The sequence below is a fragment of the Theropithecus gelada genome, chromosome 16, assembly GCF_003255815.1.
Source record: "Theropithecus gelada isolate Dixy chromosome 16, Tgel_1.0, whole genome shotgun sequence".
NCBI lineage: Eukaryota > Metazoa > Chordata > Mammalia > Primates > Cercopithecidae > Theropithecus > Theropithecus gelada.
Genome location: NC_037684.1, coordinates 42,332,572 through 42,356,861, shown reverse-complemented (window position 1 = coordinate 42,356,861; position 24,290 = coordinate 42,332,572). Strand labels below are relative to the sequence as shown.

Sequence of the window (24,290 nt, the reverse complement as noted above, 5' to 3'; positions counted from 1 at the left end):
GTGTGAGAACTTATGAATAATTGACTGAAAGGGCATGGAGGTGATGTTTACAGGGAGTAGGACATTAAATAACAGAGAGGCTAGGAAGGCAGATGGGCTGTGCATAGGGCAACAAATTAGGAGTCTGGAAGAGTTCCTTCCAGTATTAACATCTTATAAATCAATATTGACCTCTTGTTTGAATTAATACTTAAGGGAGACGTAGCAGAGCAGTGAAATCTAAAGACTCTAGAGCCAAAACCCCTGAACTTGAAACATGGTTACACAACACACTGGTTCATTAGGTTCTCTATCAATAAGATGAGGAAAATAAAAGTATTCCTGAATAGCGCTTTTGGGAGAATAAAATAAATTAATGCCTGCTAAGCTCTTAAAATATTCTTCAACACATATTAATTGCTATGTATGTGAGTGATTGTGTTGGTTTTGCCACTGTTTTGCTTTTTATTTTTAAAATTATTATTTCATTATAGTTTTCAAAGAATATTGTAAAACAAAATAAAAGAAATTGATGAGGAAAGGAAAGTAAATTATTCTGATATAAAAGAAGTGGGATTTAAAAAAACATTCTTTCTTAACAAAAACAATGAAGGGAATTAAAGGCAAGTATGTAGACTTTTCAGTGAACACATCCAGAGAAAGATGACAACAGCTTTTGGGGAAGGAGCAGCATGACGGAATTACACATAAGGAAGAATTTCTTATATCTGAGGAAACTTGTGATGGTCCTGAACATGGAGAGACTCCAGAGAGGACAGAAGGGTCTGAGGTTCACTGAGGGGCTACCCTGTATTAAGACAGTGCCTTACACAGCCATCATCTTATTGAGCCCACAGTTGCAGTGTTATTCCTGGTGTCCAGAGAAATAAAGGAATAATAGGGTGGTTACAGAGGTCGCCCAAGGTTACAGAGCAAGAATGCAGCAAATAAATTGTTCGATCCAAAATCTATTAGACTGGAAACCTAATTCCTTCCCCCGCCGCCACCCCCTAGAACAATGTGCATGTATGTGTGAGTGTATTTCTGAAATCAATTCTAGGAAAAACAATTCCTAATTCCCAAAGAATATTCCTAATTCCTAAAGAATTCTGCCCAAAACTTTTACCGTGTATTTATGTATCTTAGAATACCCAATAAATACCTGTTGAAAGAGAGAATGAATGGACGAATAAGTGAATGAGAACACTCAATAAATACCTGTTAAAAGAGAGAATGAATGGATGAATAAGTGAATGAAAAGTTACGTTAGAATCCATTTCAGGGCCGGCGCAGTGGCTCACGTCTGCAATCCCAGCACTTTGGGAGGCCAAGACGGGCGGATCATGAGGTCAGGAGATTGAGACGATCCTGGCTAACAAGGTGAAACTCCGTCTCTCCCAAAAAATACAAAAAATTATCCAGGCATGGTGGCGGGCGCCTGTAGTCCCAGCTACTCCGGAGGCTGAGGCGGGAGAATGGCGGGAACCCGGGAGGCGGAGCTTACAGAGAGCCGAGAGGGCGCCACCGCACTGCAGCCTGGGTGACAGCGAGACTCCGTCTCAAAAAAAAAAAAAAAAAAAAAGAATCCATTTCAGGTTTTCTTTTCAAGTGAACATAAAATATTAAAATAACATTTTGTTTCCACATTAGGCTCTCCTGGGGTTTGCTCTATGCTGGTTTCATCTTCATTATGGCCCTTTTCTTGGCCCTTGTTATAAAATCTACACTGTTTATCATTTTGTCTGGCTTCATGGTGGTCTTCGGCCTCTTTCTCCTGTACGGATTGTCTTTGGTGAGTTAGTGAATGAAATATCTCTCTATCCACCTCATAGTCTAAAACTTAAGTATTTGTTTCCGATTGATTACTCTATATGCCTCTTTTTTCTGTCTACTCTGCTTGCATGTGAAAAATCTATAAACAGGTATGATTTGATTTGAGGTGTTTTGTAATGTCAATTTTTAGTGCAATTTGCAGAACATAGTTTTGTATGTTATATACAAAATAATAACTATAATATGCAACTGTTATATACACAAAATAATAACTATAATTTTGTATATCAATTTTATTATGCTAGTAATAATGTTAGAGAAATATAAGCCAACTAGATCTTCTCTCGTTTTAGATAGCTTTGGCTTTCTTAATGAGCATCTTGGTAAAGAAATCTTTCCTCACTGGCCTGGTCGTGTTCCTCCTCACTGTCTTCTGGGGCAGTCTGGGGTTCACAGCACTGTACAGATACCTTCCTGCATCCTTGGAGTGGATTTTAAGCTTGCTTAGTCCCTTTGCCTTCATGCTTGGAATGGCCCAGGTGAGACACCATCTGAATGTCTACTAATGATATTTCTGAAACATCTGTCCTCTCTGGAATTCAGTAGACTGGAAGTAATCATTTACAAATTCAGCACTGTAAGCCTTAAAATTCTAGCAAAGGCTGTTGTAAAGTTGCAAAGACAGAACTTTTAAAAGCTTTGAAATTATTTAGCCCAGCAAAATAAGACATTTAGAAAGTGAAAAAAAGAGGATCAACATACAATTATTTAAAGGCAATATAATGTAGTTTCTTAGGCTATTAATTAAATATGGACTTATTGCAAATCTAATTCTAAATAACTATCCCAGTTCATATTTTTACCTAGTAATTGAAGAGAATACATGATTAAAAATCACTAAATTAAATTACATTGAAAATTTAAAACATCTGGAAAATTCATTAGTAAATTATGTTTCTGTTCATAAAATGTCTTTTCTGTTTACATCATTCTTTATTGAATTCCCCCTGCCTTCTAATTAAATGGAAATGTCAACCATTAAATATCCATTATTTAGTGGTTAACAAAAGGATTATTAATTATAAAGAGCTCATTAACTTGAACATAATAGATGAGCCCACTTCTGGCTCTCCTTAAACACACCAGTGCCTTTTGCCCAGAAATTCTCCCTCATGCCACCAATCTACATGGATCACCACATCTTTTGACTGTGTCCTATTTGGTAAAAGTTCATCTGAGTTCCATCTCAAATGTAATCTCTTCCCATACTTCCCTACTTCCTCCTAATGTTTCAGTTTCATTTGGAATATATTTTTGTCATAGCAATTATTAAATTGCATTCTAGTTGCTCATATGTCCATGCCTTCCAAGGCATACATTTGAGAACCATAAAGGAGGCAATCTCCCTATATAACTCTATTCTCAGTACGAGGCAGCTAGTAGTCCTTTTATTCCTATGCTAAACCTAACTGTTTAAATATAAACCTTAAACCTAATTTCCCTTAATTACTTTTCAATTTTCAGCTTTTACACTTGGATTATGATTTGAATTCTAATGCATTTCCTCATCCATTGGACGGCTCAAATATCATTGTAGCAACAAATTTCATGTTGGCATTTGATACTTGCCTCTATCTGGCGTTGGCGATTTACTTTGAAAAAATTTTGCCAAGTGAGTAGTGATATGATTAAAATCAAATATCATTTAAATAATTGTATTTCTGAAGACGAATCTCCTAATACACACAGTATTTATATTTTAAGGACTACTTTGTGTATCAACAGGAAAGGGAGGAAAAATCTCGTCGCCACTGGCCAAATTATTTCTTCATTTCTTTCTCACTACTTGACTTGTCAGAACTAAAGCCTGAATTTTGTTTACAGAATCACTAACCTTCACTTGAACTTCACTTTACTCTAAGTATAAACCTTCTTTTTTTTTTTTTTTAAGGAGATCTTAGAAAGATAGTTCCTAAACAAGTCTGGTAATCATGGACATTTATAGCTGCTTATGTCTAACTATTTAGCTCAATGGTTCTGAGCTCTGGCTGGACAACAGAATCATGTGAAGAATTTTAAAGCAATTCTAAGCCCAGTTCAACCTGAAGAGATTCTGATTTAATTAATCAATGCATCTACATTTTTAAAAATCTCCCCAGAATTTCACAATAGGAAAGCCAGTATATCATAAATTTTCATTTGTATCACCTTGCAACATACAAGAATATGAGTTTCACAAAAGCAGGGATTTGTTTTGTTCACAGATGAAATTTAAGCACCCACCACAGTGTCTGATGCACCCTAGAGACTCAGTAGATACTTGCATGCTTCACTATTTCTTTTTTTTTTTTTTTTTTTTTTTTTTTTTGAGACAGAGTCTTGCTCTGTCAGCCAGGCTGGATTGCAGTGGCACAATCTTGGCTCACTGAAACCTCTGCCTTTCCAGCTCAGACAATTCTCCTGCCTCAGCCTCCCAAGTAGCTGGGATTACAGATGTGTGCCACCATGCCCAGCTAATTTTTCTATTTTTAGTAGAGACGGGGTTTCCCCATGTTGATCAGGCTGGTCTCGAACTTCTGACCTCAGGTAATCCACCCGCCTCGGCCTCCCAAAGTGCTGGGATTACAGGCATGAGCCACAGTGTCCGGCTTGCTTCACTTTTTTCTCCCTCCTTTTATAACCAAAGGCAGGGCCTGATTCTCCCTTCTGCATTTTCTATTTATTTAAGACAGTATGCCAAGGGCCCTTTATTCAAAAAGCAATGAATACACACTTGTGGAAAGAGAAGAAGGGAAAGGGTGAGCAGGAAGACAGAAAGCCACATCTTGAGGCAGGAAATTCATCCTGTTTTGTTGTTTTTGTTTTTCTTTTTGTTTTTGTTGTTGTTGAGATAATCCTTTAAGAATTACTGTCTCTGCCTTTTAAAAGAACACAGAACAAAAGATGTCAGCATCCACTATTGTTGGCTAGCAGACTTATTATACAATTAGAATTGTTTGAATATGGTCTATTTTCGTTTGATTTTTTCCAGTAGAGGTAAAAATTACATAACTGACTAGAAAAATTACTTTTTTGCCTACTAATATTTTAAGCTTCTCTACCTCTTGTTAACATTGCTTATTTAAGACACATACTTAAACAAATTTTCTCTGTTCCACTTTTGTTTTTATGGCAAAATCTCATTAACTGTTTTTTGTGTTTCTATCATACTGTATATCCCTGGTGTGCTGTGTAGTTCAGGAAATTCACTCTTGTGACCCTCGTACTTACTAATTCTTCCTTTTCTCCTTCTAATTAATAAAACATTCTGGTTGTATTATTTTTCATTTTTGTTTGTTTTTCCAATGTGTTTATTCTCAGTGGATCCACAAACAGATGTCACTGTCTTTACAATTGCTTATTAGTATCCTCTTAGGTAATTGTTTTCTCTAACGAATTCAAATTTTATTTTGATGTGCATGATGTGATATAGTCCATCCTTTTTTAGTCCTTGTTTCAAACATATTCTAATGATATTACTTTAAATATTCTCTTTGTATATGTTTTATCAAGTTATATCACATATTGTTACATTTTCGTGTCTGCATTTTATTTTTTACTTAACATTACATCACAAAAATATCTTTCACATCCATGCTTTTTCCAATTTCAAAAGCATAGTATTTTATTATTATAACCAGAAAATTTATTTCATCCAAATAAGTGAGTTGTTCCATTTACTTCCTAATTGTTATCTGCTCACTAAGCTTGAATTTAAGACCAGAGGTGACTGTGTTCAAAATGCTTTCAAAGATAATAAATATGAATGACAGAAAAAATAACTGGATAAAATGACAGAATAATTTCATGGTAAATCTGGTGGCAGAAGGTATCTAGTTATGGTGGCATGCTTTTATTTGCTAGATTTTTCTTTTGTCAAAAGGGAGAGATAGGTACTAACAACATACAATATGGCAGGTATAGAGAGAGTGTAAGATATTTATTGCATGAATGAAGGACTGAACATGTGAGAAGTACACAGAAGTTTGAAAACCCATAACCTTACAGTGGAGGTCAGTTGGAGAATACCAGTGAAGCATGATTCTTCCGTTTCATAATGTTTCCTAATATGAAGAAAAACAGAAGTGATGATAGAATACTAATACAGCTGGATTCGTTTCCAGCAAGATGTTTATGAGTAATATATCTTTAAAGCAGATCATAAATTTGCTTAAGAGGAAAATTATGGTTTGGGGATGAAATAAAGCAGAAATACAAAATAGCTTTAAAAGTATTCACTTTAAGTTTCAATTAATTATTTTATCGTGTTCTTTTTCTTTCTTACAAATGTGTCATTTACTTTTCTTAAATCCTATTCTGTCTTCTCTTGGGTTTTTTTTTCTTTTTAAGGTATCCAATAGTCGTTCTCAATTTCTTCTTTCTTTGCCTATGTAATGACACCTGGTGTTCCAGACAGAATTCAGCATGCCTGCATATCTTACATTAACAATTCAATCTGTCTTTCTTGAGGTTAAGAAATTCTAAAACATTTTTTTAAATTCCTTTTGAAATATTTAAAAATCACATTTTCATTGCTTCCTATAGGATCTATTATAATAGAGACATCTGGTAATTGTTTTTTTTTCCTTATGAAGCTACACGTGTCAAAACGTACATTACCTGGTGTTGACCATATGTTCAGGTTTAGTGACAAAGGGGCTACATTGCCATGTATCATTACTGTGACTCTCTCTCCCCACGTGGTGATTGAACCAATATTTGTCTTCTGGCCATGTAGATGAATATGGACATCGACGTTCACCTTTGTTTTTCCTGAAGTCCTCATTCTGGTCTCAAACACAAAAGGCTGATCACGTGGCCCTTGAAGATGAAATGGATGCCGATCCCTCATCTCACGACTCTTTTGAACCAGTGCCTCCAGAATTCCATGGGAAAGAAGCCATTAGGTAATAAGGCTGCAGGTGGAGAACAGGGCAAAAAGGCAGGAAGCTAAGAGTTAGCACCTGAGGCAAGCAGTTTTCCCTTTTGTGCTCTGTAGACAGTTCCCACCTGTCCTCACCTACGCTGCTTCTATCACTTTCCACCTTGAGTTCAAAGAAAGATCCCTTTACCAACCCCTTACAGCCTGACATTGTTGACATTCACACTAAATAAAAGCTTAAATTTTACCAGCTAAGATAATTCAGCAAAACCCTTGCTTGGATTCAGTCTTTTATTTGTTTCTCTTCATCCTCAGCCTCCCTCGTTGCTTTACTAGGTCTCAGTCATTCATTCTTTGTCCTCACCTCATCTGTCTCCTTTTTCTCTCCTTTTTTTTTTTTTTTTTTTTTGAGAAGGAGTTTCGCTCTTGTTGTCCAGGCTGGAGTGCAATGACGCGATCTTAGCTCACCACAACCTCTGCCTCCTGGGTTCAAGCAATTCTCCTGCCTCAGCCTCCCAAGTAGCTAGGATTATAGGCATGCACCACCATGCCCAGCTAGTTTTGTATTTTTAGTAGAGATGGGGTTTCTCCGTGTTGGTCAGGCTGGTCTCAAACACCCGACCTCAGGTGATCTGCCCGCCTCGGCCTCGCAAAGTGCTGGGATTACAGGCATGAGCCACCGTGCCTGGCCTTTTCTCTCCACTTTTTGAACTTCTCATTTTGCTTCTATTTTTTGTCCTTTAAAAGAAGATGAAAGAGTAAGAGAGAAGGACAAAGAAAAGGCCTAGAGGTAGATACAAAGGGAATTCAGGAAGAGGCGCCCTTCAGAGTTAAGCTTATCTCATTCTGTGTGACAACAAAATGTCCATTGTGTTTGGTGCTGGTGACTTTTATTTCTAGATATGAGAAAATAGGAAGAAAATCCTTAAGATCCCTGACTATCCGAGTCATACTCATCGCAATGACCAGCCTGTGCCAGCCCCCTGTGAAATGTCTCAGATTATCCCAGGTTGCTGAAATTCTAAAGAGGCTATTTCATTTTGTTATTTTAACCTGTTCCATATTTATCTTCCGTATTTTTATTTGTCCCATAACTAAGCTAGGTTTACTCTAGCAGAGCAGCTCAGAGCAAAATAGTGGCTTTATTCGATGTGTTTGTGTGTTTCTTTTTGTTCCTCTCTGATCTCTTTAACACCTTGCCCAATTATAGGTGCTATGGAATGATGGTAAAATGGAATTAAAAATAAGAATATCTAATTAAACAGCTTTGCCCAGGAGTGGTGGCTCATATCTGTAATCCCAACACTTTGGGAGGCTGAGGCGGGTGGATCACTTCAGCTCAGGAGATTGAGACCAGCTTGGGCAACATGGCAAAACCTGGTCTCCACTAAAAACACAAAAATTAGCCAAGCACGGTGGTGCACACCAGTAATCCCAACTACTTGGGATGCTAAGGCCCAAGAGTCGCTTGAACCCAGGAGGCAGAGGTTGCAGTGAGCCGATATTGTGCCACTGCACTCCAGCCTGGATGATAGAGCAAGACTCTCCCTCAAAAAAAAAAAAAAAAAAAAAAATCTAATTAAACAGCTTTGTATGAATAGAGACTGAGTATTTTATGAATAGTAGATGATAAAATAAGAAACATAAATTTGATTTGGCTTATGGATTATACACTTACCTGGTAAAATAAAACCATGCAGAATTAAGGGCCTCGGATTCCAGACCTATAATAGTAGCCAGCATAAGTTAATTTCATTCCTTTATTTCATTCCTTTCTATAGCCATCATCACCATGTAACCAATGTCATCTTATATGCACTGTACATGCAAGATGAAATATTTCGTTTACCTTCCAACACAGTCCTAAAGCCCTGCAAATTTTCAGGTTGTGAAACCTGAAACTTCATGACCTGGAATAAATACGTTGGTTAAGGTAACAGAGCCCTAGGTGGTTGTAATGGGATAAGCTTAGGTGGGCAGTACTGTGAACCTCATGCTCTTGCCATTATGATACATTGATTGTCTTTCTTACTATAGCTCTTAATGAACCCTTGGAGACCTTGAATCAGGATAGCCAAAGATCTCTCCAACCTGTGCCAGTGGTTCACAGGAGCCTTTGGGTACCTGATGTCCATGTCATCTCTTGGTCTAGCTTCCTTAGCTTTGCAACTTAGAGGTGATCCTGTTCTCCAATACTAATATTAGCTTATACCCCAATCTATGGAACCTTTGCTTATCGGTCCCAAGCACAGTTAAATTCTTATAACTCCTCACGTGATGCCGATGTGCAGACAGGGTTGGCAAGCAGTATTCTAGCTGATTCTGTCACACAACTATGACTGCGTGAGAGTGAAGACCTAGATCTTCATGTACCCTGAAGATAAGATTCATCCAATCCTGTCTACCAAACTGGAAATTACAAACTGTAGAAAACTGTCACTTTGAAATATGTTTCCTTTTTTTTCAGAATCAGAAATGTTACAAAAGAATATAAAGGAAAGCCTGATAAAATAGAAGCCTTGAAAGGTAAAAAAAAAAAAAAAAAAAAAAAAGAGAGAGAGAGAGAGAGAGAAAATATTTATTGTATTAATATTGATTTCCTGATTTTAATTCAGTTTTCAGTGAGTAATCAGTGGCGGTATTTCAGGCTTGAAAAGAGTTATTTGAACTACATAATATTTTTTTTCTAACATATTGCTTCTACTTTATAAAAGTTAGAAAGAAATGAATATGTTTTAGATACAGATGTATTTAGAATCAATACTGGGTAATACTGAGGTAGTCTAAGGATATTCTGGGTTTTTTTTTTTTCTACAAACTCAAGTTTGTCTTCTGTAATCCAAAAGCTATTGGTAAATACCGTATGTTTTTCTTTTGTGTGAAAATGTCACTTACCTCAAAGGAATTTTAGTCATGTAATAATTTACCATTCATCTATTCTTCCATTTAATAAATACTAACATTGACCTACCATATGCAGGAAATGTCAATGAACCTATTATATAGACACGTTTCATTCATTTAAACTAAGTCATTTCAAAATTTCAAAAGCAGCTATTTTGAGAAATAAGTTTATAGAGGGAACTTTTAATGTTTTATTTTGAATTTAACAACTCACTATATTTATGTATAGAAAAGACAACCATTCAAGGAAATAAATAATGATTCATTGGCTCCATAATAGAATTTTGTCTGTGGTTTGAATTGTTTTTCTTCCTTTTTCTCCACCTCTGTTTTTCATCCCTTTATCTTATCTTTCTTTCCTTTCCTTTTTCCTTCCTAGATCTGGTATTTGACATTTACGAAGGCCAAATCACTGCAATACTTGGTCACAGTGGAGCTGGAAAGTCAACACTACTAAACATTCTTAGTGGGTTGTCTACTCCCACCAAAGGTACAAACTAGTTTGTTTTCAAAGTCAACTGACAAATAAATCAGCTGTTAATATAAAGTTCTTTCAAATGTTAATCACAAACACACATATCTAGGGAAAAACTGAATTTCATTTAATAGTAATATTCTACAGAAGTATGTAATATTTAATTGGTATACTGCATATGGAATGTGAGTACTTCATAATAATTATTTTCATGGTCATTAGTTACCATTTGGCATTCCAGCTTGTATCTTTCAGCTCTTTTTTCTTTTCTTTTTTTTTTTTAGCAATAAGGTTTTTTTAAAATTTTTTTAAAATTTTTATTTTAGGTTTGGGGGTGCATGTGAAGCTTTGTTACATAGATAAACACATGTCATGGGGGTTTGTTACACATATTATTACATGAACCAGGTATTAAGCCCAGTACCCAATAGTTATCTTTTTTGCTCCTCTCCCTCCTTCAACCCTCCCTCATCAAGTAAACCCCGGTGTCTGTTATTTGCTTTTTTGTGTTCATAAGTTCTTATCATTTAGCTCCCTCTTATAAGTGAGAACATACGGTATTTCATTTTCTGTTCCTGCATTAGTTTGCTAAAGATGATAGCCTCCAGCTCCACCCAAGTTCCCGCAAAAGATATGATCTCGTTCTTTTTTATAGCTGCATAATATTCCATGGTGTATACATACCCCCATTTTCTTTATCTAGCCTGCCTTTGATAGACATTTAAGTTGATTTCATGTCTTATTGCTCCCCATGATTCTGTGGGTTGACTGGGCAGTTTTTCTATTCTGGACCAACGTGACTGGGGCTGGATGATTTACCATGGCCTCACTCACATATCTGGGACTTCTGTTAGGATGGTTGTGTGTCTCTTCCCACATGGAAATACATCTTTCAGAAGGCCCACTAGGATTCTTCACCCAATGATCCACATGATCCCAGCAGCAAGCAAAGACAAATCACTAGGTAGAAGCTCTTCATCAGACTCTGCTTGTATCACATTTGCTAGCATCCTACGGGGTATACAGGCAAAGCTAAATGTGAGGGGTAGACAAAGAGACTACACCTTGATGGGAAAAGCTGCAGATGGAAACAGTTTTTCAGTATACTATGCAACTAAAGTAGAAGTTTCTAATGCCTGAATTGTATAAACTATGAAGATAAAGTCATACATACAACATTGAATTATCAGTGATTTTATTAAGAAATATCTTAAGCCTTATCTTGATACTAACTTTTCCTTTGTTACAGGTTCAGTAACCATCTATAACAATAAGCTTTCAGAAGTGGCTGATCTAGAAAATCTCAGCAAGCTGACTGGAGTTTGCCCACAATCCAATGTGCAATTTGACTTCCTCACTGTGAGAGAAAACCTCAGACTCTTTGCTAAAATAAAAGGGATTCTGCCACAAGAAGTGGATAAAGAGGTACATGAATAGCTGGGCGTGGTGGCTCACGCCTGTAATCCCAGCACTTTGGGAGGCCAAGGCTGACGGATCACGAGATCAGGAGATCAAGACCATCCTGGCTAACACGGTGAAACCCCGTCTCTACTACAAATACAAAAAGATTAGCCGGGCATGGTGGTGGGTGCCTGTAGTCCCAGATAGTCAGGAGGCTGAGGCAGGAGAAAGGCGTGAACCCGGGAGGCGGAGCTTGCAGTGAGCGGAGATTGAGCCACTGCACTCCTGCCTGGGTGACAGAGTGAGACTCCATCTCCAAAAAAAAAAAAAAAAGAGGTACAAAATGTGTTAGAGTTAATGTGTTGGTCAAAATGAGATTATTAAAACCTGTTTGCACTGAGTTTTAATTTTAAATTATTTGTGTGCAAATCGTTGTACAATTGTTGGACAAGAAAATCCGATTTAAACAATAGCTAACATTGCATACAATTTACAATGTGCCAAGCATATCCTTAACTTTTAATCTAATAAATCATTTATTCTTCATAGCAACCCTATAAGATAGGTGCTATTATTATCCCTATCTTATACATGTGGTTCAAGAGAGCAAGTAACTTGACCAACTTACTAGTTAATGTGCGTGACATTCAAACCCGGGAAGTTTGGTTCCAGTGTTTGTGGGTTTTTTTTGAGACAGAATTTTGTTCTTGTCGCCCAGGCTGGAGTGCAGTGACCCTATATCGGCTCACTGTAACTTGTGCCTCCCAGGTACAAGCGATTCTCCTGCCTCAGCCTCCTGAATAGCTGGGATTACAGGCACGCACCACCATGCTTGGCTAATTTTTGTATTTTTAGTAGAGACGAGGTTTCGCCATGTTGGCCAGGCTGGTCTCGAACTCCTCACCTCGTGATCTGCCCACCTCAACCTCCCAAAGTGCTGAGACTACAGGCGTGAGCCGCTGAGACTACAAGCGTGAGCCACTGCGCCTGGCCCAGTGTTTGTGCTTTTAACCATTTACACTTTACAGCCTTGTATTTATAAATTTTTTAAAAAGGAATAAATTTTGGTGTATGACATAAATACTGTCTTTTGGTTAGATACAGAGAGTTTTGCTGGAATTGGAAATGAAAAATATTCAGGATGTTCTTGCTCAAAACTTAAGTGGTGGACAGAAAAGAAAGCTAACCTTTGGGATTGCCATTTTAGGAGATCCTCAGGTGAGTCTCACTGAATTTGCAGGTGAATTCAAATTTTAAAAAATGGGAACTTTTGGTAATCGTTCAAATATTTTATTTGCAAACAACATGTGCTATAAAATATTCATAATAGAACATTAAATAGAGTATCTAAATCCTAACCATAATATTCTGTTACATATAATTCATATGATTTTTGCACTGTTTTCCGGAAGAACTTCACCTTTGTGGAAAACCACTTTATATACTTTCCTCGTTTATAGATTTTCCTGTTGGATGAACCAACTGCTGGATTGGATCCCTTTTCAAGACATCAAGTATGGAACCTTCTGAAAGAACGCAAAACAGACCGCGTGATCCTCTTCAGTACCCAGTTCATGGATGAGGCTGACATCCTGGCGGGTAATCACTGGTTTCTGTTAAGTACCCTGAGGAGGACTTTAAGAGATCTCAAAAATATGGATTGTTCTCTGAACAGTTATATTTTGTAATTCGGCAATCTAGCTGTATCTGGTAAATTGAACGGCTGGTGGTAATTTAACCTGGACACAAAGCCTCTTGCAACCATTTCAGTGTATCTTGTAGAATTTTGTGTAATTTGGTCACATAGAAGCATGATCTGCCAGGAAACTCGCTTATTGAAAATTAAGTGAAGTTTAGATTCTAAGAGATCAATCCTTTTACTCAGAATTGAGGGAAATCCACTTGAAATATTCAAATGATTTTTAATGTTTCATCTGTTAAAATATATAATGGGATAATTTTCTATATTAGAACATATATCCACAAAATTTAACCTCCCTCATGGGATGGATTGCAAAACACGGTGTGTAAACGAGATTAAAATCTATCTATTTCATTGAGTTGTTATCAAGCCCTGCGTTTAAAACCTTAGAAGCTCCTGAATTAAAGTTTGATTATATAGATGATTACCTGTCTTTTCTTGGAAATGAATGGGCCACTTTTTAACAAACTTTCTTCTTTGCTCTTCTTCTTTTTCAGACAGGAAAGTATTTCTCTCCCAAGGGAAGCTAAAGTGTGCGGGTTCTTCTTTGTTTCTAAAGAAGAAATGGGGGATTGGATATCACTTAAGGTAAGGCCACTTAAGAAGGCTGGGAGTAAATGAGAACTGGTCTAGTGTAAGGCATGATGCTTGAAGCAAAACATTACAACACATAAGAAAAACTTTTATTATTATACACAGGTGTTTGTATAAACATATATACGTATGTGTGTCTACCTAGTTAGTATGTATATGTAAGAGATATTGATCTGGAGAGTTTAGATATTGAGAATATAACAACAAAATTTAGATAAATATGATTTAAAAATCTATATCTGCAACACAGTTTTTATTAACGGAGGTATATATTAAGGGCACCTTTTCAACTGACGCACTTGTATTTTACACCTTCTTCATCTCTCACCCAGGGTGTTAATATATTCTTATGTCGGCTACTTGCTTCCACTCCTCCTAGATCTTCCTCTTTCTTGTTCTCCTCCTCCTGTCCATCCTCTTCATTTTATTATCTTTATTTTGAATAGCAGCATATTCTAGCTGTAATTTATTGAGTGACTCAGATATGATACTTAACATTATTTTACTTAAATCTTCTATTTTTAACTTGTAATTGTATGGGTACATAGTAGGTGTATATATTTATGGGGTACATGAGCTATTTTGATACAGGCATACAGTCCATAATAATAACATCCAGATAAATGGGGTATTCATCACCTCAAGCATTAATCATCTCTTTGTGTTATAAACATTCCAGTTATACTATTTTAGTTATTTTAATATATGTTGACTGTATTCAACAATATATTGCACATATTAATATAGTCTGTATAGTCATATTAATATATTATACATGTAATATAATCTGTGAAGAATGTCACAGTAATATAATTATATTCACATGTAATATAATCTGTGAAGAATGTGCTATCAAATACTAGATCTCATTCTACTAACAATATTATTGTACCCATTAACCCCACTACCCTTCCCAGCCTCTGGTAACCATGCTTCTACTCTATCTCCATGAAATCAATTGTTTTAATTTTTAGCTCTCGCAAACGAATGAGAATATATAAAGTTTGTCTTTCTGTGCCTAGTTTATTTCACTTAATATAATGATCTCCATTCCATCCATGTTGTTGCAAATGACAGAATCTCATTCTTTTTATGGCTGAATAGTACTCCATTGTGTGTATGTAACACATTTTCTTTACCCAACCGTCTGTTGACGGACACTTAGGTTGCTTCCAAGTCTTGGCTCTTGTGAATGGTGCATCAATAAACATGAGAGTGCAGATATTTCTTTGACATACTGATTTCCTTTCTTTGGGGTATATACCTAGTAGTGGGATTGCTGGATCGTGTGGTAACTCTGTTTTTAGATTTTTGAGGAACTTCCAAACGTTGTCTATAGTGGCTGCACTAATTTACATTCCCACCAGCAGAGTACCATGATTCCCTTTTTTCCACATCCTTGCCAGCATTTGTTATTGCCTGTCTTCTGGATAAAAGCCATTCTAACTGGGATAAGATGATATCTCACTGTAGTTTTGATTGGCATTTCTCTGATGGTCAGTGGTGTTGAGGGCTTTTTCATATGCCTGTTTGTCATTTGTATGTCTTCTTTTGAGAACTATCTATTCAGATATTTTGTCCATTTTGAATTGGATTATTACATTTTTTCCTATTAAGTTGTTTGAGCTCTTTATATAGTCTGATTATTAATCACTTGTTAGATGGATAGTTTGAAAATATTTTCTCCTACTCTATGAGTTGTCTCTTTACTTGACTGATTGTTTGCTTTGTCGTGCAGAAGCTTTTTAGCTTGATGTAATTTCATTTGTCCATTTTAGCTTTGGTCACCTCTGCTTGTGGGGTAGAGAAATCTTTATCCAGATCAACGCCCTGGGAAGTTTCCCCAATGTTTTCTTGTAGTAATTTCCTAGGTTGAGGACTTATAAGTAAGTCTTTAATCCATTTGGATTTGATATCTGTAAACAGTGAGAGATAGGAGTCTAGTTTCATTCTTCTGCATATGGATATCCAGTTTTCTTAGCACCATTTATTGAAGAGACTTTCCCCAAGGTATGTTCCTGCTCCTTTGTTGAAAATGAGTTTACTGTAGATGTATGGATTTATTTCTGCATACTCTATTCTGTTCCATTGGTCTATGTGTCTGTTTTTATGCCAGTGCCATGCTGTTTTGGTTATTATAACTCTGTAGTATAATTTGAAGTCAGATGATGTGATTCCTTCAGTTTTGTTATTTTTGCTGAGAATGGCTTTGTCTATTCTGGGCCGTTTGTGGTTCCATATAAATAGTAGTTTGTTTTTTATTCTGTGAAGAATGTCATTGGTATTTTGATAGAGATTATGTTGAATAAGTAGATTGCTTTGGGTAGTATGAACATTTTAACAATATTGATTCTTCCAACCCATGAGCATAGAATATGTTTCCTTTTTTGTGTCCTCTTCAATTTCTTCCATCAATGTTTTATGGTTTTCACTATAGAGATCTTTTACTTTTTTGGTTAAGTTTATCACTAGATATCTTATTTTATTTGTAGCTATTGTCAATGGGATTACTTTCTTGATTTCTTTTTCAGCTAGCTCACGTTAGCATATAGAAATGCTATTGATTTTCGTATATTGATTTTGTAACCTGCAACTTTACTGACTTTGTTTATCAGTTCTAATAGCTTTTTGGTATAGTTTTTAGGATTTTTCAAATATAAGATCATATCATTTGCCCACAAGGATGATTTGATTTCTTCCTTTCCGTTTTGGATGCCCTTTTTTTTTCCTGCCTCTTGTCTGATTGCCACAGCTAGGACTTCCAGTACTATGTTGAATAACAATGGTAAAAGTGGGCATAATTGTTGTGTTCCAGATCTTAGAGAAAAGGCTTTCCCCCAATGAGTATGATACTATCTGTAGGTTTGCCATATATGGCTTTTATTTTGTTGAGACACGTTCCTTCTACACCCAGCTTTTTGAGGGTTTTATCATGAAGAGATGTTGAATTTTATTAATTGCTTTTTCAGCATCAGTTGAAGTGATCATATCTTTTTTGCCCTTTATTCTGTTGATATGATGTATCACATTGATTTCCATACACTGAACCATCCTTGAATCTCTGGGATAAATCCAACCGTGACCAAGATGAATGATCTTTTTAATGTGTTGTTGAATTCAGTTTGCTAGTATTTTGATGAGGATTTTCACATCAATATTCCAGTGGTATTGGCCTGTAGTTTTCTTTTTTTGATGTGTCTTTGGTGATCAGGGCAATACTGGCCTCATAGAATGAGTTTCAAAGTATCCCCTCCTCCTCTATTTTTCAGAATAATTTTGAGTAGGATTGGTATTAGTTATTCTTTAACTATTTGGTAGAATTCAGCAGTGAAGCTATTAGGTTCCTTGCTTTTCTCTGCTGGAAGACTTTTTATTATGGCTTTAATCTTGTTAGTTGTTATTGGTATGTTCAGGTTTTGGATTTCTTCATGGTTCAATCTTGGTAGACTGTACGTGTTTAGGAATTTGTCCATTTCTCCTAGGTGTTCTAATTTATTGACATACAGTTGCTCACAGTAGCCACTAATGATCATTCGAATTTCTGCAGCATCAATTGTTATTTCTCCTATTTATCTCTGATTTTATTTATTTTTGTCTTTGCTTTTTTTTTTTTTTTTTTTTTAGTCTGGCTAAAAGTTAGTCCATTTTGTTTAACTTTTCAAACTTTTCAACTTTTTGTATTGTTTATTTCATTTCAATTTTATTTATTTCTGCTCTGATGTTTATTATTTCTTTTATTCTGTGACTTTTGGGTTTGGTTTCTCTTGCTTCTCTAATTCTTTAAGAAATGTCGTTAGGTTGTTCATTTGAAGTTTTTCTGTCTTTTTGATATAAGCACTTGTTGCTATAAATTCTCCATTTAGTAATGCTTCCACTGTATTCCATTGGTTTTGGCATGTTGTGTTTCCATTTTCATTTGTTTCAATAAAGTTTTCAATTTCCTTTTTAATTTCTTCCTTGACCCACTGGTCATTCTAACACATATTATTTAATTTCTATGTGTTTGTATAGTTTCCAAAGTTCCTCTTGTATTGCTTTCTAGTTTTATTCTATTGTGGTCAGAGAAGCTATTTGGTATAATTTCAATTTGAAAAACAAAATTAAGTCTTGTTTTGTGGCTAGCATATCGTCTATCCTTGAGAATGATCCATGTGCTAAGGAGAAGACTGTGTATTCCACAGCCATTGGATAAAATGTTCTATAATTATTTATTAGGTCCATTTGGTCTATAGTGCACATTAAGTCCAATGTTTTTGATTTTCAGTCTGGATCATCTGTCCAGTGCTGAAAGTAGTGTGTTGAAGTCTCCAGCTATTATTATATTGGGTCTCTCTCTCTCTCTCTCTCTCTCTGTCTGCCTTTAGCCTTAATCACATTTGCATTACATATCTGGGTGCTCCAGTGTTGGGTGCACATATATTTACAATTGTTGTATCTTCTTACTGAATTGACCCTTTTATCATTATGTAGTGACATTCTTTTTCTCTTTTAATGGTTTTTGTCTTGAACTCCACTTTGTCTAACATAAAGATATCTATTTCTGCTCTTTTTTGTTTTCTATTTGCATGGAATGTTCTCTGTTATTATCCCTTGAATAAACTTTCTATCCTTATCTCTTTCTCTATCTCCTCCTTAAGGCCAATGACTCTTATACTTGCCCTCTGGAGGCTATTTGTTAGATCTTGTAGGGATGCTTCATTCTTTTTTAATTCTTTTGTCTTTTGTCTCTTCTGAGTATTTTCAAATAGCCTGTCTTCAAGCTCATTGATTCTTCTGCTTGATCAATTCCGCTATTGAGAGACTTTGATACATTCTTCAGTATGTCAATTGATATTTGAGCTCCAGAATTTCTGCTTGATTTTTAGACATTATTTCAATCTCTTTGTTAAATTTATCTGATAGGATTCTGAGTCCCTTCTCTGTGTTATCTTAAATTTATTTGAACTTCCTCAAAACAACTATTTTGAATTATCTGTCTGAAAAGTCACGTATCTTTGTCACTCTGGTATTGGTCCCTGGTACCTTATTTAGTCATTTGGTGAGGCCATGTTTTTTTGGATAGTCTTGATGCTTGTGGATGTTCATCAATGTCTGAGCATTGAGGAGTTAGGTCACAGTCTGGGCTTGTTTGTACCCATCCTTCTTGGGAAGGCTTTCCAAGTATTCAAAGGGAATAGAACGTTATGGTCTAAGTCTTTGGTCATTGCAGCTCTATCAGCACTACGGGGCACCCTCAAACCCAGTAACATTGTGATTCTTGCAGACTCTTAGAGGTACCACTTTGGTGTTCTTGGAGAATTTTTTGGATTACCAGGCAGAGACTTTTGTTCTCTTCCCTTAACTTTCTCCAAATGGAGTGTGTGCATGTGTGTGTGTGTGTGTGTGTGTGTGTGTGTGTATTGAGTTGTCTGGAGCTGGCAGAGGGGTGACACAAGCACTCCTGTGACCACCACCACTAGGATTATGCTGGGTCAGATCTAAAGCCAATACAGCACTGGGTCTTTCCCAAGGCCCGCAGCGACCACTGCCTGGCTACCGGCAGTGTTCACTCTAAGCCCAAGGGCTCTTCAGGCAGCAGGTGGCAAATACAGCCAGGCTTGTGTCCTTCCCTTTATGGTGGCAAGCTTCCCCATGGCCCAGGGTGGGTCTAGAAATGCCATCTGGGAGCAAGTACCTGGAGTCAGAAATCTTAGGAATCTACATGGCACTGTATTCTGCTGCAGCTGAGCTGACACCCAAACCAGAAGACAAAGTCTTCCCACTCTTCCCTCTCCTCAAGGAGAAGGAGTCTCTCCCCATAGTCACCACTGCCTCAGGCCTACAGTGAGTACTGCCTGGCTACCACTGATGTTCACTCAAGGCCCAAGGGCCTTCAGGCAGCTTGTAGTACATGCTGCCAGTTCTGGGTAGCTCCCTTCAGGGCAATGGGCTCCCCTCTGGCCTAGGGCAAGTCCAGAAATGCCATCCAGGAGCCAAGGCCTAGAATCCAGCACCCCAGGAGTCCACCTGGGTGCTCTCTACTCTACTGTGGTACCTAAGCTGCAAGACAAAGTCCCCTTTACTCTTTCCTCTCTTTTCCTCAGGCAGAAAGTCTCTCCCCAGGGCCATCACAGCTGGGAATGTGCTAAGTCAAACCTGAAGCCAGCAGAGCCCTGGGCCTCACCCAAGGCCTGTGGCAAATACTGCCTGGCTACTGCTGGTGTTTATTCAAGGCCCGAAAGTTCTTTAGTCAAGAGGTGATGAATTCTGCCAGAACTGGCTCTTTTTCTTCAAGGCAGTAGGTTCCCTTCTGGCCTAGGGTATGTCTAAAAATGTCATCTGGGAGCAAGGGTCTGAAATAGGGTCCTCAGAACTCTGCCTGGTGTCCTGTTCTGCTGTGGCTGAGCTTGTATGGAAGTTGCAGAACAAAATCCTATTTACTCCTCTCTCCTCTCCTCAACAGAAGGAGGGAGTCTCCCCTGGAACAGTGAGCTGCGCTGTCTGGTGTTGGGGGAAGAGTGAAGCAGGCACTCCCTTGGCTGCTCCAGCTGGTGTCTCTCTAGGTCTTTTGCACCCCAAGTCCATTGGCTTTGAGCCCAGAACAGCATCAAGACTTGCCCAGGAATTGCAGTCCCTGTGGTTCTAAGTTTATTTCGATCCCCAGAGCACTTTAGTCCACAGTAGTGGGATGAATGATTCCCCTCTGGCTAAGGCTGGTCTGAATGCTCCCTCTGTGGGCACTGGCTGAATTCTGCCCTACATTGCTTTTCACTGTGACAGGCAACACTGAGTTCCAATGCAAAGTCCCACAATCACTGTCCTGTCCCTCCCACAAGCATACAACATTCTCTCTCTGTGCCACACAGCTGCTGCCATGGATGGGAAGTTGTGTCAGCAATTCAAGCCTGTCTTTGCTATCCTCTCCAGTGCTTCTTTCCTTATATGATGTTAAAATCACTATGATTTTCATCTGATTTTTTGTTCTTATGAAAGTGCTTCCTTGTGTAGACAGTTGTTCAATTTGGTGTTCCTGCAGAGGGGGGGATTTCTGGAGGGTTCTATCTGGCCATCTTGCTCTACTTCCCCTCCTAAATCTTCTATTGTTTAAAATAGAAGTGTTGTTACTTTTACTTTATGGATGAAATTACAAACTCCCTATATTAAGAAGTGCTGGAATCAGAAATTGAACCTGAATGGTTTTAACTTCTAAATCTAGTAGTCAAATCCATATTTTTAACTACTTTTTTGTTATATGATTGGTTGTTTTTATAAATTTATACCATCTATACTTAAGAAAGAAAACAAACATATGATGACAACAAGACAAAGAAAATAGGATGACAGTTTCCTTAACTCATCTGCACTTGTTTAAGTCCTAGAAAGTTATTTGAAAAATATCTCACGTAAAGTTTATTAATCTTCCACTTCTGTGTAATGTCCCAATTTTTTTTTTTTCTTATAGCACTTTGCTTGAATCTCTTCTTGGAAATTAATTAAACTATCTGAAATTCAGTGTTTTCACCTACAAAGTGAGAATAGCAATTCCTACTTACAAGTAAAGGTTATAGAAAAATAAATAAGAGACTGCCTGGCACATTGCATGGAAACATAACATGTTCTCAAAATAAAAAGTGCTAGTCAGGATCCCTGCCCAGTTTGTGAGTCCCTTCATGGACTCCTATTTGTGCAATTGCCTTATTTTCTTCTAATCAAAGGGTCAACAAACTATAACTCATGAGCCACATCCAGCCTACTTCCTCTTCCTGTAAATATAGTTTGGTTGGAGCCCAGTCATGCCCATTCTTTTACACACTGCTCTGGCTGCCTCCACATTACAACAGCAGAGTGGAAGAGTTTCAACAGAGTTCTAATAGTCCATAAAGCCTAGAAAATGTACTATCTAGTACACATTTTACAGGAAAAGTTTTATAACCTCCCCTTTCAAGCTGTAGGCTCCTCAAGGAATGACTTTCTACATGATTCATTCATTCCCCTCTAGCACTCAGCACAAGTTCCTACAAGTGGCCAAGGAATATTTCTTAAATTGTTTTCATGTCAGGAGTCAGTGTCATGGAAAACAACTATGACATTTTTTGCATCATTCCTTCAGTGGATTTCACTACTTCTAAAAAATAGCATATATTTTTTACGTTCATACATGCCTTATGTGTCAGTGGAATAATCTTTGACTTATGCATTTGGTCAAATAAAATTGCTATCATTTTTAAGGGCTAAGGATAAACATTGCTATTATTCAGTTGTTAGAATAACCCTAGATGCTAGGAATCATTATTCCAGTTTTCTAATAAAGTAACTGTTTAGGGAAGTTAAATAACACATTCCAAATGCCAAAACTATATTTCAAAGCCAAGTCACTACTGATATTTTGCCCACTGTATGCTTTATAACCTTAATTAATAGATTATTGTGTTTGTCTGTTTCTCTATAATGGAGAAATAGCTGTGGTGTTTTTCAATGGATAAACTGATTTTCTCAATGATTCTTTGTCCTTAGTCAAAGTTCTGGGCTTAGCATTACAAGAAAAGCAAACCCATATTCATTCATTATTAGTTTCTGTCTATAATCCACTTTCCTTCATAGCACTTACTACTATTGATAATTATTTTACTCATCTAGTTGTCTACATGTTTTCTTCCTGTCTCCCCCACTAGACAATCAACTCCATAAGAGCAGAATAATGCTGTTTTAGTCACCATTGTATCCTCAGCACTTAGTATGACATTTGTCACATACTAAGAACTTAGTAAATTTGCATTGGATGTCTAAACTGAATAACTGAAACTGTTTGGCATCTATACTTATCACAAATCTCCTGTTCTTTTGAAGCAATACAACAATTCTATTTAGTCAACGTAAAACTGAACATCATCTGCTACGTTACCCATTTTGCATAGTCCTGACCTTTGCTCTATTGCAACCCTGGTTATTTTCAGTCTGTGACTACTCTCTCTTCAGAGACTTGAATCAATATCAGAATTCTCTGGGCACCACCCCTGAGTAACCTCACCAGTAACTCTCATTAGCTCATTCTTTTCTTTTGTCCATCACATTTATATGATTTGGTTGGGTTTTTGTCCTCTTATTTCTTGGGTTTGTGTCCTCTTATTTCATGTTTGTCTGACCTATTTCTGGCATGAGATTTTAATTGATTTTCTTTGTCCTATAGAGACTAGTTAATTATTTTCTTGCTGTTGGAGACTATGTCAAACATATGTCTTTTTTTCTGAATGCCAGCTTGCAGTTAAATGAAGTATGTGTTGAGGAAAACATAACATCACTTGTTAAACAGCACATCCCTGATGCCAAATTATCAGCCAAAAGTGAAGGAAAACTTGTTTATACATTACCCTTAGAAAGAACAAATAAATTTCCAGGTAATGTATATGAACACTGTGAAATAAAATATGTAAATAATAGTCATCATCATAATAATTATTATTATTACAACTAACATTTATCGAGGTCTTACAGTATGCTCAGGTACTGAAACATAATCAAAAGAATAGTACAATAACTGAATTATTTTCTGTATAGTGGGAAATAGAATTATATTCTAATAGTTGTATTGTAATGCATGGACATTTTAGAGGGCTTCTTTTAATCCTTCTTCCCTAGCAGTGTGTGACATAATATTCTAGTATTCATAAATGTACACAAACCCAAATGGTAGAAAACCTCTGGCTTACGCACTACGTTAAACAGCCCTGTGATGTGGCTCTCTCTCTCGGTGAGAATTTTGCAATAACTTTGGGTTTTTCAGGCTAATGCATAAAAACGTACTAATTATGTTTGTTGTTCAGGGAACCTGTTCCTTAACAATGGGGCACTATGAAGACCCGCATTAGTGGTTGAAACAATTAACCTTGCTGTATATGTGGTTAACAAAGACATATACATTCATTCAAATACACATTTTATGGTGACAACACAAGCATTCCTTAGAATCATCAGGTAAAGTGTTAAGCAAACTCTAATTAGCACTTTTTAACAGTCATTACAATTTAAAGAAAATTTGTAAACGTTTTAGGTAGAATGAAGAATGGCGCATATTAAATCTTACTTCTTTTCTACCTTTCTGTATGTGGCATTCTAGTCAAGACAAAAGCTTTTAACTTATCCTTTTGCCCAAGCAGGAGCTCGAGATCGAAGCCTCAGGACTTCTGTAATCACCCTAGGGTTAGAATTAGGTTTTTATGTAAGCTCAATTTAACCACTGTAGTTCAATCTGTGCAGGCTGGGGTACTGCTCATTGCTTCATGAACAATGACGGATGCATAGGTATCTTTTGATGAACGAACTAAAGAATGAAGAGATATAAAATTGCCAGAGGAAATAACCACTGTCACAATTCCAGGAAAATTCCCCGATTCAATTCCACATTCTCTGCCTGTTAGGTCTTGTGATCTTCCATTATTAGAAACAGAAAACTTTTAAATGGTTTATATTCTATGACTTCCCTTTAACAAATATTTTCTAAACTATAGAAGATTCTGCACCATCCAATTAATTCTCAAAAAATCAATTCCTTTCCTTTTGTCAGT

General features: G+C 36.8%; 1 protein-coding gene across 3 annotated transcripts in view; it reads left to right on the top strand.

Moving 5' to 3' along the window:
• Positions 1-24,290, top strand: part of ABCA8 (ATP binding cassette subfamily A member 8) — a 79,108-nt gene that overhangs the window by 20,167 nt on the left and 34,651 nt on the right. For 2 of the 3 annotated variants that reach the window (XM_025362788.1, XM_025362787.1), the window contains exons 7-17: positions 1,630-1,771; positions 2,106-2,291; positions 3,277-3,424; positions 6,530-6,698; positions 9,141-9,199; positions 9,957-10,067; positions 11,302-11,477; positions 12,552-12,671; positions 12,914-13,052; positions 13,653-13,743; positions 22,984-23,123. In XM_025362788.1, coding sequence (XP_025218573.1) covers positions 1,630-1,771; positions 2,106-2,291; positions 3,277-3,424; positions 6,530-6,698; positions 9,141-9,199; positions 9,957-10,067; positions 11,302-11,477; positions 12,552-12,671; positions 12,914-13,052; positions 13,653-13,743; positions 22,984-23,123 — 1,481 coding nt within the window. The remainder of the gene's footprint in view (positions 1-1,629; positions 1,772-2,105; positions 2,292-3,276; positions 3,425-6,529; positions 6,699-9,140; positions 9,200-9,956; positions 10,068-11,301; positions 11,478-12,551; positions 12,672-12,913; positions 13,053-13,652; positions 13,744-22,983; positions 23,124-24,290) is intronic. The other variant, XM_025362789.1, reaches the window with a different exon arrangement.